The following is a 15,281-nucleotide window of genomic DNA, read 5'->3' on the forward strand; positions in this document are numbered from 1 at the left end:
AGGGTCCTGGTGAGCAATTGTGAATCTCTCCTGCCTCTAATACCAGGTCCAAAATAGACCAGCGCTACCAACTAATCAGCTAATATAACTGCTTCTGATCCAGTGACACAAGATTGTGGGAGACTGTTAGAAAATGTGCAGATGAGGCCCTTAGTGACATGGTTCAGTGGCAGTAGTGAGGTAATGGTTGAACTTGATCTTAAAGGTCTTTTTCAACCTAATTGATTCTATGATGAAATTTCTAGATTTTGGTACACCTTCTTAAAATGAAAAGTTACTGAAATGAACAAACCAGAGAAAATATGAGCTGTTGATCCCCATTACATGTTAAAGGAATGTTGCAAAGTCACAAAGCTACAAAATACCAGAACGAAGACTTCTCAGCACTGGCTAACCACCCTACAACCCAGGATCCATATTCTACGTGGCATCATACGTGCAGTAGAATTACATTTCTGAATAATTCATTATTTCAGTGCAGCGGGATGAATGGTGCTTACAAAAAAAGATATCTGGTATTTCTTTTTTTAGTCTTTATCATGCTCTGTGTAGGTCCATGTCTTATGTATAGTTTTCCATTGAAGACCTCACCGGTAAGAATGACTCACTTCAGACTTTTTTAGATGTGAAATAGTATTAGACAGCTCCAAAACAGGAATTAATATGTTTTATAAAATTTCTTCAAGGCAAGGTGGCATTTTTATGCCCATTGTACTGACAAAGAGTTAAAGTAGGACTAATTAGAATGATAATAAAAAAATCTATTAGTTCTCAGTGCCTAAATGCAGCGATTGTTCTCTTCCATTTCAATAAGCACTTTGTATCTATGTACATATGTATTCAAAGGAAAACTGTAATCAAATTCCATTTCAGCTGTGAGCACTCACACTTTAGAAAATCCAGTTCTGCTCCTTCTCTTGCACATATGTATCAAAGGGTTTTCAGTGCATCACTTCTATCAGAAAAAAATGTGGTAACTTGTAGCTAGCTGTCCAGATAAATCAAAAGCCTGAGACACACTGGAAAATGGAAAAATCTGAATAATATAGTACTGCAAAGGAGTCAGCTTAAGCCCAGCCAAGCAAACTAGCTCTCACTTGGCACCAGCTCTGTTAGGCCAGAGCTGCCTCCCAAAGAGTGGCAAGAATATTTTTGTGAAGACTATCATGTTAAATGTCCCTCTGCTTTTTTTTCAGGACTCCCTAAAATGTTTTAAGTCAGTAAACTGAGGAAAGAGTAAATGGAGAAAAGGAGACATGGGGAGCAGAAGAAAAGGCCAGCCTGCAGGGATGGTGAGGCATGGAGAGAGCTCAAACACAAATGCATCTAGATGGACAGTCACATTGAACCTCAGGACTAAAAAGAAAGGAATAGGGTACCTGAGTAGATACAGGAGAGACAAGAGGAATCCTAAGAAACAGTTTCTGCCATGAGAAGTAATAAAATGCATGACTTGAAGATCAAAGTAATGATAAATTACACATAGCTAGCTCATACATAGTAAATGTTCCTGATTCATTTGGTTTGGGATATAAAAATATTAATGAGTATTAAATACTTGTTTTGGTTTTCTGCACTATTTTTAGCTTAAGTTCAATCCTTGCCACTGGATTTATTCAGAAACTAACAGAAGATACCCAATGGATTCCTCAAGCAATCTGGCTACCTCTGACTCCCAAATGAGAACCTGTGCTTTCCAGCTACAGGTACTTAGAAACCCATACTATCAAAGAACAGACACAAGCAGCTAATTGGCCACACGATAGCTCTTAATATACAAATATTCCTATTCCAGAATCCTCTCTTGATTTCATGTATGTGGGTCAGCAAATATACACAACATCCTAGCCAGATAATTAAGGGAATAGAGTTCCTCCCCAAGCTCATAATCCAAATCAAAGGCTGACCTCAGAAAAGACCCTTAGATATATTGTCCTATGCATTCTCCATAGACCAGGTTTCTTCTGCACATGCTACCAAGCGTTTATTTTCTCTTTCCCCAGGTCTCCATTTTTTATTGTTCAAGAAGGAAGGAAATCAGCATGCATTTTAAACATATACATACATGAAGCAAAATGCTATTACATACATAGAGGAGCTAAGAGACAGAGAAATCAAACAATACAAGCAGGAACAACAGAATTTGCTGACAAAAAGCCTGATGTTACCAGGAACCAAAGATTTGTCTGTATCTGGGTTCTTTAGCATAATATTCCACTCTTGCTGCATGAAGTTATTTTTCTGGACAGAAAGTGAAGATCTACTATTTCTAAAGGAAATAAAACAAGTACCTAAAAAATCAGAACATCAGGGAATAAAAAGTTCACGGACAGAAAAGACACATTTTCAAATTCCAAGGGAGATGGAAAATGAAATAAAATAACTTGCATTGTCAATTTATAATTCCTTTCTGGCAACAAGAGGGATGCCTAGGGAGTTCAGAGAAGCTAACAGAGCTATAATATTCATACTATATTTAAAAATGGATCAAGGCTAAAAACTAACTCAGCATTGTGCAATCTTTTATCCTAATGCAGTATAGCAGATAAGAACTATTATTACTTTATAAACGCCATCTTAACTTACTTCAAGAATCGGGCTTTCTATATGATTAAAAGGGGAGCTGCTTGGAGAGATCAGACCTGAAGCACTGTAAAAGCTGTTAAATAGCGTGACTACTGAATCTATCAATCATTTCTGAGATTTTAAGAGCTGTAACCAGCTGTACATGTATTTGTTTTTAACATGAGCTGCAAGATTCCAGTGAATAAGATGCAGATTTTTCCAGCCCTCTTCCTAATTACAGAGGGGGAGTTGTGTGCAGAAGGCCACTCTTTACCAATTGATGGTTGCTAACCAGGCAGTCAGAGAAAATACTCTTCAGGATTTATATTGGAAAGGTCATTTGATAGGTGTTCATCCAGCATACTTTTATTCATGATATAACAGTTTTTAATATTTAAACCGACTGTTAGCACTTGTATCCACAGTAACCTTATCCCTCCATATCTGCCACCTGGGCAAATACTTGTTTTTTATATTTTGAAACTTCCATCTAGATCTAGTCTTTGGATCAAAAAGTTTTCAATTACCATACACTCAAAGACATTCAACACAAACTAGAGCAGGGATGGTACATCTCGCAAATTTAACCTATTGCTGTTCCCACCATCAAAGTTATTAAATAATTCAGTTTCAACTAATTCAATAAAACACTGTATAATATAACACTAATAAATGTCTGAAACATGAGATTTCAGCTAAGTCATGCATTGTGTGTACAACAAGTGTATATACCCTCAGTTTCATCACTACTAACCAGCCTAAAACAAATATAGTGCATTGTTGCATGGAGATTTTATCCCATAAGCACAGTAATTGCAGCTTAATGAGGGGCAGCAAAAGATACAGAATATAATACGTTCCATAGTGAATAAAATGTTTCAAATGTTTAATGTAGTGTTTTAAAGTCTACAGAAGTTAATTAGATGGGGAGTAAAGTAGTATTTGTATTACCAGTTTTCCTGAAAATATATTTCAGTCAGGAGAGGACTAGGAACAAGACTAGAGACCAGGCGTGATATTTTTGTGTGACACTGGATTTACGATTAATAAAAGCTTATGTTAACTCAATTAGTTATTCTTATTTGGAATAACATCATAGTTAAGGTATTTTATTTTGTCTGCACTTGGCCTTTACCTTATTTCCAACAGTTGAAGAATGTATCTTTTGTTTTTCCCATTGAAAGTCAAGAACATCAAACTTTCTTAGAACTGAATCTGTGCTTAGACACATGTAAAACACTCAGGCAAAGTTTTTGGAGGTGACCACTGATGCACAGTAAGCTCAGCTGAAGAATTATGAGAAAAGTGTTTCTAACAGAATATATTCATTTTTAATTGTCTAAAGATATCATCTGAAGTGTTATTCTTTTATCTTTTCTAACTAACTTTTTATAACCCAGTTTCTAAAATCCAAATGCAAACAAGAAGCCTGTTTGGATGTATAAGCACTTTAGAGTGATAAAACAATTCTAATATTCCAGATTAACAATACTAGACAACTGTGAATTACTGCTGAAAGAAGAGCTTAGAGGTCCCACAATTGTTTTAAATAACCATTGGGCTAAGGGTGTAAAATCATCAAGCAATGTAACTGTAGAAAAATAAAGTTTTATTTTTAACTGCTAGTTCCTTGAAGTATGTGCTTCTGCATACTCAGATCTCAGTACACTGAATGAGGAAAGAACTGGAGGGAAAAAATTAGTATAGAAACCTGTGACTAAAGACTGCATCATGACACATATGAATGTGAGGGATGAACTGAGGTCTGGCAGGTACTGTAACTCTCCAATTCTTTATTTCTGATGATCTTGATGAATTTCTTTTCTGTGGAATTTGTGTATGTCTCTGCACACGTGTGTGCGAGTGCACACGAGTAGGCAGAATGGACAGCATGTTGTGATGGGCAAGCAGAATGGACATCATATGGATAAAAGCCTTATGGATTTCAAAGCTTTTGTTATTACAAAGGTTAAAACTGATGCTGGGGTGTTGGTACCACAAAAATGTATTGGCATGGTGTATGGGAGAAGGAAAATTTTCCCCAACATGTAGAAAATAAGATCTCTAAACAGAAGGAAAGTTGAAGTGCTGAGGAAATTTAGAGGTAGTCAGACATTCTGTACCAGAAATGGCTTATTTGCATGGTAGTTCTGGTATTAAAAGGTAGCTGCAATTTTACCAGCAAAATTAAGCTTGTCTCCCTTGTCGAAATTTTAATTGCTTTTGATAGAAGGAAAGCTTCTCATCTACGTGATGAGAGGCACAATGTGTTTTATAATACATCTGTTTCTTTACTGTTTTTTCTTAAATACTGAAATGCAGTTACCTCATCTAGCTTTATTCTCTTCCCATTACACCCCATTGTGACATTCTATTCACTCTCCCAACTTCTCCCCGCCAGACTCAGTACTGTTGACAGTAACTATCTGTTGCTACCAGCAGCACCATCCATTTCCTTTTTAATAAGGCATCAGTTGTAAGGTGAAAGGCTGGTCAGGACACTGGAAATCTATGCTGAGGATCAATCCTGTGATAGGAAATGTATATTGGTAGTATATTTGTATTTTATTTGTCTTCTAACAATTCATTAATTCTCCAGGAGTTCTCAAAGATGATTGCTAAAGGATCTCATATTTCCTCTTCAGTTTCTTAAGACTCTTCATCAAACATCACCTAACCTAGATGATTCAGATACTGTAATTAACCAAGTACTCTTTTATCTGCTTGCAGCATGATAGCGCTCTCTCTTTCCTCACCCCCTCCCAATACCTCAGTGGCCTTCATTTAACACCGCATTTCACTAATTCTTGTACTTTGTTCTTTATGCTAAAACTGAGTTTTCTCCGTCTTCTAGCAGTGGTCATAACCTTCTTAATATCCCTTTCAGCTACAGCATATTGATAAAACCTTTCCTAAGTGTATTCTACTCACATACTTAATGAAATGTCATTTTCTCTCCAGTTTTTTTTTTCCTGCCTCAATTTTGGTTATTTACCTGTTCTTTTGTGATGTATTCTCTCTATTTTTTTTCAGTGTTTTTCAATCTGCATTAATACTTTTTCATATATCTACCCAAGTTTCTCTTACATCATCCTGTCTTCCTTCATAAAAGGTAACATGTTCAAGAATCTTATGTTTATTTCCAGTTATCTGTTAGTACCCATAATCTTTACCTGATAACTCCTTCAGAATCCCACACTGTAATTATCTGTAATCAAGCTCCTCTCTACTGCTTTGCCCTTCAAACATCTTTAACTTAGTCAGGGAACTCTGTCATTGTTCGAGATTAATTTACCAGATTTCATTTAATTGCTTCTTGTCAGACAGTGTTGTTCTAAAACAGTAATATAAACAACTGTATACTGTGTTCCTTTTAAAATCCTTTTATGATTTTTTTTTATTAAGAAGTATTCCCATATGAAATAACTAAGAATAAGCTGCAACCTTCTATTACATACAGGCCACTAGTTTTAAGTCTACCATTGCCTTCCATTGCGAAGCTTTTCCTTATTTACCCACAATGTAAATAGAATTATCAATGGATTGTCCTTTGAATCTTCAGGTTTTCACTCTGAGGAGTAAAAACTTTCATAATTTTTGCCTCCCTTAACCTTTAAAGTTTCTGTGATTTTTAAGGACCTTTACATATTGTCAGATTTTCTAAGAGCTAAGCAGGCTTTTAGGTCAAGCACAACATTGAATGTTAACATCTAACATATCTGTAGAACAGATGGGACTAATTCCAGTCCTCAAGTACCATACTCACAGATATGTACAATGACATTTAGTGGTAACTGTACATACTATGGCTTTCAACATCTGGATATGGCCCTCTGTTCTTAGTGAGGGTAAGACTGAGCCCAATACATTGATATGTACATTGGACAAGCTCTTCCTCTCAGACTACTGCAGAGTGAACTCCCAAAGAGGCCCATATACTCTAGATGTCACTAACCTGAATGGCAGAGGTGAGTGGAAGGACATTCCACTGCATATACTGGCACTTGGATTGTCTACGAAGTGTACAGCCTGGAAGTCCTGTCTGTGTGCCTTGCATGTACAACCTTGTATGAAGCATTTAAATAGAGATGACCAAATATTCCAGAAGAACTAGAGAAACCCTCACCTAAAGGCTAACTCAGCAGAACCTAGCAGACAGGTAGACAGGCCTATCCCAGATTTTATACTAAGAATCCTTACTAGAATGAGATAAAAGATCTTGAAGCCTCAGGGCTGGATATTCTGAGAGACGAGAAACAGCTTTAATAAAAATACTTTGTGCTTCCTTTTGGCGAACCCTGGATGGATTCTAGCCCAAATTGTGGCATCAAAATTTTTGTGTCTACACGAGAGCTTAAGGAGACCTAGTAAAAAAAGCAATACAGCCTAGACAGTGATTCAGCTGACCAGATGAATCTACTTTAATTTACCCTAAATAGGTACCCTAATAGTTACTTCGCCAGTCAATTAAATTGCATCCTATGCTCCATTTGCTTTAATGGCTGATAAGGTGCTTCACCTAGTTGCCCACAGATACTAATTTAGTCATTTGGGATGTGCAAATGTACATTGCCTGGAATCCAACTAAAGCTCCAGATAGGTATGGGTTTTCCATGGATCCTGTATCCTATATTATAGGCCTACACAGATGTTTCAGACATATAAAGTGATTTCCATTACGTGGACAACTGAAATGAGTCCTAAAGATCTAGTGACTGGTACATATTTTAACTTTAATTCTCCGCCACTCTACGATCTGCTAACAGGCTGGACTATCGCTAGAGTTGGCCTGCCTCAGGAGCTGCAAAGGCTTACTGAGGTGAAGGACAGGAAGACTCGGAAGAGCGACAAAGAGTCACAAAGAGCTGCTTTTCTCAGGGAAGAAGCCACAGCTGCACAGGCACTGAGAAGAGTTCCACAGTTTTAGTGTCAAGTTTTGTACATCTGCAATAAAACTACAAGCAAGTTCTGGGGTTTGCCAGTGATGTTCAGATAAGGGGATTGAAACTCATAGTTCCAGGCATATATTCTAAGATTTTACTTGATGTACAGAAAATCTTAAACCACAGTTTATTCCAGCATCAGTGGGACCCGCATATTACTCGCAGCCGGTTTTAAGGCTGTGTTAAATGGTTTTCTCTAGTATGCTTTAAGCATATTAGGTGTTGGCTTCTGAAAGTCACTACAGACTAGAACCCTTGTCAAACACTGGCTTCCTTTTCATCATCTGCATCATGGCCTATTTAAGAAAGGTGTTGGCAGACTGACAAGTCTTTCAAGCTTTCATCTGATGTCCAAATCGCCTATCTCTGCACCAGGCAGTTTTGGGTAAAAGCTCTGGTGGTCTCTGCAACTTCAGGACTTGAAGCTAATGCACATAGAGGAACTCTTTCAGGTGCATTTCACTCTAAAGAAGCAAAATTGTTTCTGTCCTTATACTCGGTACAGAGTTTAAGATCCTCCAGAGAGATTAAAGGCAAGAATTATTGGGTATTCCAGAACAGCAAATCCCAGGAATGACACCTGAGGGAGGACAGTCTCCAGATAAACTTCAGTTGATTCAATAAACCTCCAGACCTAGTGAAAAAATGAATGGAAAGAAACAAAGAACGAAAGAGAGAGAGGAAAGGAGAAAGAAAAGTTAACTCAAATTAAATCCAAAACAGGCAGCTAAAGGGAACTGAGAAGGTAGCCATGCCTAGCACTGTGAAATCAGGTAAACACTTGTGCAGGTAAGTTCACAGGATGAATACAATTACAGAAAATTATTAGAAGGATAAGAATGCATATGCAACTAAGACAGCAGGCGCAAACTCAAGTCATCTATATTCTCAAGCTCTGTGTGACCTACAACATTGAAGATTCATTTCAGCTGCGTAAGCATCAGGACCCTAGAGCCATCTGAGGTGCTCAGTGCTATCCCACCTGGACTCTGGCTGCTGATCATGAAGTGTCTGACTGTCTCTGGTCCTCATTAATACCTGTCAGCCCTGTCTGGATCTTCTGGATTCCCTATCCAATTGGTACTCCAGTATCCAGTATCTCAACTGGTACTAGATACCTACGTTTAAGCAAGTAATTCATCGGCTAAACACTAGGTTAGTAGATATTTTATGGACTAGTGCCCTTTATCTCAAATGTATAAGCAGCTTTAAATCCCACGCTGCACTCTATGCCTCAGTTTCCCAACAGTGAAAAAAATTGAACTTAGAAAAATACACAGTCAATACAAGCCATTTAAGTACTTGAAGGGGTACAGGTGCATGTCTGTAAGTTCACAGCAGCCACGAAAGTCAAATGTCTTATGCCAATTCAAGTTATTAACTATTATTAATGAACAATATTTTGGAATGTCAAAAATTATAATAAAATGTTTCATATTTTTCTGTTTTGTCATTTCAGTTGCCTGGTCCCTATTTCTTTCACACACTGTTGTATAAATCTTTTGAAGAGATACTATCTTCACTAAATTGCAATATTAAGCAAGTGATAAAATTTCTGAATATCTTTAATGATTAGGACAACCTATAAATATGCTGCCCTTAATCAGAACCAGTCCCCACTGGGCAGTGATATGACGGAACTGCTTTTATCTCTGTGAATCCAGAATGGAGTCTTTGATGAAGCTCCAGAGTTGTATAAAGCTGCATGCAAGTGTCTAGAAACCTTGTACACTTGTATATTTTCATGTTTCTCTGCAATTTAACTTTTCTCAGCATACTAAGTCATGTAGGCCTGAGAGTCTGCATAAAGATTATACCTTATCCCAGAAATATCCATGGGACCTATGCATCAAAAAGATGTTCACTGATTCATTAGGCTTCCTTATTTTTTATATCTAGCTTATGTACTGCAATTTATGATCGACCTAATTTTTTCTTGTGCTTTAGAATTAGACTGCAAAACAGCCTTCATATTATGAAACTGCAGTATCATCTGCATCTTCAAATATAGAAAATCTCTGCAAAAAGTCACTACAAATTTTTACATTTGAAGGACAGCAGCCTATTACACAACAAATTATCAGTTAATAATGATTGCTTATATATATATACAGGTATGATTCTACTCCTACAAGCACACATGAACCAAGTTTTGGGATTGAATCTGTCCTGGGCCTACTAAATGTTATGCAAGTGTCATTCCTGCACATCACTAATAATAGGTAGGAATTGCACTTGCTATGTGCACAAATACGTGTAGAAACAGCTTGTGAAAACACAACTTTTAATACTTTATCGCAAGATACTTTAAAAACATATATACTGATGAACAATGGAAAAATATTCATACTGTAAAGTTACAGAAACAAGCGGTTTCTTATTATAAAGTCCACACACTTCAGTTAACAAACAAATCTTCGTATCCTATTTCAAAGTACGGTCTAGTGAATAGCTTTCCAAAGTACAGTCTAGTGAGTAACTTTCCTAATGCCCAAGGGGGACTAAAAAGAAAGAGTTAATTTCTATGATCTAATGAATGACTAACCATTAAGTCTTTTTATCCAAAAACCTCCTTTTAATTAGAATGCTAATTTAATTAATAGTATTTTGCTTTGAGAGTAGTATAAATAGGATATATTTGTTCTCATATGTATATTATTCCATGGACATTAATTATAACATTGTGATATTCCCTCTCCTGTTCTGAACATCTAGTAAGACATGTATTACTAAATCATACTTAATAGGAGTGTGATGGTTGTTGCTTAGGCAACAGAATGAATAAATGCAGGTCAGAATGTGCTTCCAGAAAAACAAAAGCAGGAATATGGTACTGAATATAGAAGAAATATGTCTAAATGATTTTTACTGCATTGAAGTATTAAGAGTTCTTCAGTGCGAAGTAGCTAACCTATCTGAAACACTTAATAAGACTGTAAAATATAACTTAATATATAAACCACTTTAATAAAGGCAAAGCAGTTTTCTCATATTAAGGAAGGCTACAACACATTTAAGTTTGGAATAATCTGAATTTTAATCCTAGCATAGCAGGTCTTTATTCTGTCATTTTCCTATGTACTTTTTGAGTTTAATTTTCTCTTCAACATTTTGGCTAGAATGGAAAATACTTTTAAAAAACACTCATTTACATTTTCAGAAGAAGCTTTCTTTACATAATACTGTTACATTCAAAAGAATATTATTAAAAAAAATTGATGTTTTCTGATCATTTTTGTTTCTAATAAAATATGAGAACTATCCAAATTCTGGTACAAACAAAACTTGAAATATATAACAGCATGATGAACAGCTTGACATCAATAAATTAGGAATTATTACATCCTGAAAATATAAACTCCTTATTACTAGGGTTTTTCCAGCTTTTTACTTAATCACTGGACATGAGTCTAACCTTCCACTCACATGTGTATACTACCCCAACTAATATTAAAATTTATTCTGTATTTTACCTGCAATATATTTTTGAAAACAAAGCACTTCAGAAAAGGCTTAAATTAAAGGAAGCAGAAAACATTATCTAACACACATGTATGCAGGCATAACTAAATCTGTCTGATACCTGAAAAGTTGGATCTGGGTACTATGTCATAGAATCTTGTATATAATTTGTGTGTTTACATAAGTATGCTAATAAAAGACATAGCAAATTAAAGTCTTATCAGTTCCCCCGGAACATGGTTCAGGCTCCTCCATAGTCAGGGGACAACAAAAGCCCTCCGCAGGGCAGTTTATTTGGCTCCTCTGGCGCTCATAATTTACCTGTGGTAGGTGTACCCCTCTGCATTTGTTATGCCACCTACAGCCTCCTGTGAACAATTTCCTTCTGTAATCTTTTTAAGACTAAATGATCCTCTACTTATGTAACTAATGCTACAACATATATAAAAATCTGTAGTTCCACTTTGTGAAACTGCAGCTTGAAACACATTTTGGTTTTTATTTTTTACATTGCTGCACTGACAGCACACTCTTCCAGCTTTGTTTTCAAGACTATTTAAAGGTGAAGATTCTGTTGAGTTTTACTGATATAAGCAGAAGATCACATGGCAGCCATGTAAAAACAGGAAGAAACCTCTACACTATTATAATGTAGAAATGGCAGACATCTGTGCCTTAATTTTCCAGTCAGTAAGTCAAAGGCACATAATGACTTTAGCCAAAGAAATTAAATAGGAAAACACAAGTTGTGATGATCTTACAGTTGCAATATTCTCACTGTTTCACTTCTGTTTCTTATATGCCGGGTGTAAGTTATGCAGAGTTAGAACTGCTCCAAGATATACATGGTTACTAAAAATATCTTAAAAGGGACTGATTAATATTATTTTAAGCTCTGATACTTTATAGGAAATGGAGTCAGGATTTTTGCAAGAGGTTCAAGTAATGGGAGTACTGAAGCAGATAGAGAAGTGATTATATAACAACCTTACAAGTAAGCTTCTCTACTGTCAATATCCATTTCAATGGGAAGTTTGTGCATGACAGGTCTCTGTTACTTTACACCACATGGTAATACTGTATAACCTGAACTACATAAAATTTTATTTCATTCAAATGTTCCTGATAAATGTCTACAGTTAAAAGATTAAAATGGAGCTATTAAAGGGAATGCATTACTTTTCCACACAGGGCATAAGTTTCAACAAGTGAATCCCATAGCCTGATTTTTGAAGATGAAAAAGCATTTAGCTAAGACATCAAGAATCACTTGCATAGACAGCACACTTCATTAAATAATTTTCTGTTATTTAATTGCCCCTCAATGCAAGAATAGCATTGCATGTTACTTTATTATTACTACAATGGTCTTAATGTTTAAATAAAAGTAATAATGTGATGTATTGCAGATAGGGGTGTTTACAGCTTTTACATGTTGTGAAAATCCTGCAACAGATTAAAAGAACTGTGCATTTTTCTTTTTTAATCTGAAAATTGGTGAGAGGGAGAAAAAAACCTTCATATGCAGTGTTTCTTTTACCATATTTCTGGCTAGAATATTTTGTAACAAGTACAATTCGGAAGTTTATACAAGGACAGTCTATATATTATTAATTTAGCTAGACACAGAAAAGTGAAACACTATACAGATCTTCCTAGTGCAATGCAGAATTACTCTAAGGTTTTTATGAGCACATCAGACACAGACAAAAAAGGCAGCTACAGTGTATATACACAGATATGCACAGACAATTTCTTACCATAAATTGCACATTGTCAAATCCATTAGCCAGCAAGTGGTTTTCATACTGAGGTAGCCCAATATTTTCCAACCATTGTCCCACTGTCTGGACAGGGCATCGGGGTCCTGTAGGAGGGTGAAGAGGGAGGCGTTTAAGCAATGAATAACCATCCACTGGATAATAGCGGTAGTCCTGGGCTGAGAGGTGGCATTGCCACATCGTGTTCCTGGAAAAGTTGGTATCAAAGGAGCCCGCCAGCTTGACAGATTAATGTTTTCAGCAAGCAGAAAAGTCAGAAGTAAAACATAGTTTACAGGGCAGTATATAGCATAAGATCTGATCCTAGCTCTACATTTCTTAGTTATTAATCTTTACTACGGACCAGTACGTCATACAGCAGGAAAAAAAAAAAAAAGGCACATCAAGCTGTCAGCGAAGCTGTTCTCCGTTATATGTGATTGTTGGAATACTCCACAATGAGCAATGCACTGCCAGCAGCAAGAATTCTTTTTATCAAGTACTCCTACACTCATCAGTATGCAGCTCCATGATTCTTGCTCCCCCTTGCTCGCTCCCCATCATTACCCAGCCTAGGCTACACCTCGCATTTTCAATAATAGCCATCAGATAAGGCAGATTTTTTTTTTGTCTGCAAGCTGTAAGCCTGCTGCTGCTGCTTCCTCCTACACACCCATCCACGCGTCAATCTTGAATGATGAGAGCAGTCAAAACAAATGCAGAAAATAGCGAGACTCAAAAGCAACCTAGAGCACTTAAATCTGAATAGAATCTTCATACCAGTTACGCTTTACATATCTGTTTATTGTAGATTTTTACGTTTTACAAGACACTAAGAACTGCAATACATAAATCATAGCCAATGGCGTGGTTTACTATGCCTTCCCCTTCCCCCTTTTAATACAAGATAGGTAGTGGTCTGCTTTTCTGCTTGTATAATAGCAAACCCCTTTAATGAATCGATAATGAATACATTTCACAGCTTCTCTCCTGTAGTACTGCAAAAGACATAACCGGCACAACAATTTTAGTCAAAGTAATTAGATTATCTGCATGATTTCTTCAACCATAAAATATTATAAGACACAAGAAAACCTTCAAGCCAACATATCATAATTCAATTTGAAAAGGTCACCATTTCAAATGAATAACTAGAATATTTTTACTAAATAAGATTTTAAGTTTATAGAATTTTCATACAAAAATGTGAATGATAGTAGGCAGACATATAAGATTTGCATGATTTCTAGGGAGGAAGCATATTTTATTGACTATAACGGGAAAAAATTAAAATGAAAGTGAAGTTCATTTTCTGCACAAGAAGACAAATACCTCACAATGTATTCTCTATCAATGCTCCATTTTTCAGACAGTTTCTCTAAGGCTGGAAATACTTTACACCTTTATTCTAAGGGGAATGTTTACTAAACTTTTGCTTTTCATAACTGGACTAAAGGACTTGAAAAAAATAAAGGCAGAAAATTGATATATTCAGAGTCCATTGTGAATCTCAGGCAATGATCATCTCCAAGGGGCACTGAATTCCAGGCATAAGGAAATTATAGATACCTGTCAAGGACATCATTTGGGATTGATGATACTATGGAAGAAAACTGTTCCACTGAAATCCAAACCTACAGCCTGACTGATAAGGTATAACGCAAAGTGTTTGCAAGTGACATGCAGAGGCTCCCTAAGCAGTTGCAGAACAGACTTTAAACTTAGCTGGGTATTTAAAATTAACAATATTAAGAGAGTTTCAACTCCAGCCTGACTAGAGTTTGGACTAAAACCTGTTCTCTTTTGCTCTGGTATTGATGCTTGGATTAGTGGAACATCTCTGAAGTCCATAATGAATTTATAGAATAATTTTAGTTCAGCCATAAAAAATCTTTCATGAGGTTGGAAAGTTGCCCAAGATAGATCTGTAGGAGATCTTGCATTACTCCAGTTCTTCTTATTAATTTGCTACATTACCACATGAAATGTGAAAGGTTCATTAGGCCTATCAAAAAAATGCTGAAGGCTTCTCTGGCACAGGTAAATCTGTAGCTGTTGAAGAGGCATTTAGGAGTTTTCTCAAGTATTTAATAACATTATCATGCGAATATATGCAATATAGACCATTTATCTACAGTGTGCACAAATAGCTAAACGTATTTCAAACAGATTAATGGATAATTCATTTTTTTCTCAGAGAAAGGAGCTATACCAAATTGATAGAGATCTAGGTCTCATGGAGATACAAATGCATTTGTTCACATCTGTCTGTAAATCTTCCCTATTTTGCAGAGTTTTTTCCACTGCGAATCATATATTTGTACACAGGTGGAGCATAATCCCTTCAGGGTTGTGCCCAGTATGTAGCAAGGCTGTAAGGAGGAGGGTAGGGCTATGTTGTGATGAGATACAGTGGACTTCCCTTAAGTAAGCAAATTTGAAAGGCTGGGAAAGCTCTTCAGAGAACAAATTGAGAACAAAATTATCTTAAATTGAGAATTAAATCTTCGTTGATTTTTTTCTTAGTTGGCTGAGAAATCATTAATTTCTT

At 36.2% G+C, this 15,281-nt stretch overlaps 1 protein-coding gene across 7 annotated transcripts in view; it reads right to left on the reverse strand.

Annotated features, from left to right (window-relative positions):
* Positions 1-12,931, reverse strand: part of LOC136010239 (ankyrin repeat and sterile alpha motif domain-containing protein 1B-like) — a 443,611-nt gene extending 430,680 nt beyond the window's left edge. For all 7 annotated transcript variants that reach the window (XM_065671169.1, XM_065671159.1, XM_065671149.1 and 4 more), the window contains exon 1: positions 12,731-12,931. In XM_065671169.1, coding sequence (XP_065527241.1) covers positions 12,731-12,931 — 201 coding nt within the window. The remainder of the gene's footprint in view (positions 1-12,730) is intronic.
* Between the last annotated feature and the right edge of the window lie 2,350 nt (positions 12,932-15,281).

Source organism: Lathamus discolor, chromosome 1 (assembly GCF_037157495.1).
Source record: "Lathamus discolor isolate bLatDis1 chromosome 1, bLatDis1.hap1, whole genome shotgun sequence".
In the NCBI taxonomy this organism is placed as follows: domain Eukaryota; kingdom Metazoa; phylum Chordata; class Aves; order Psittaciformes; family Psittacidae; genus Lathamus; species Lathamus discolor.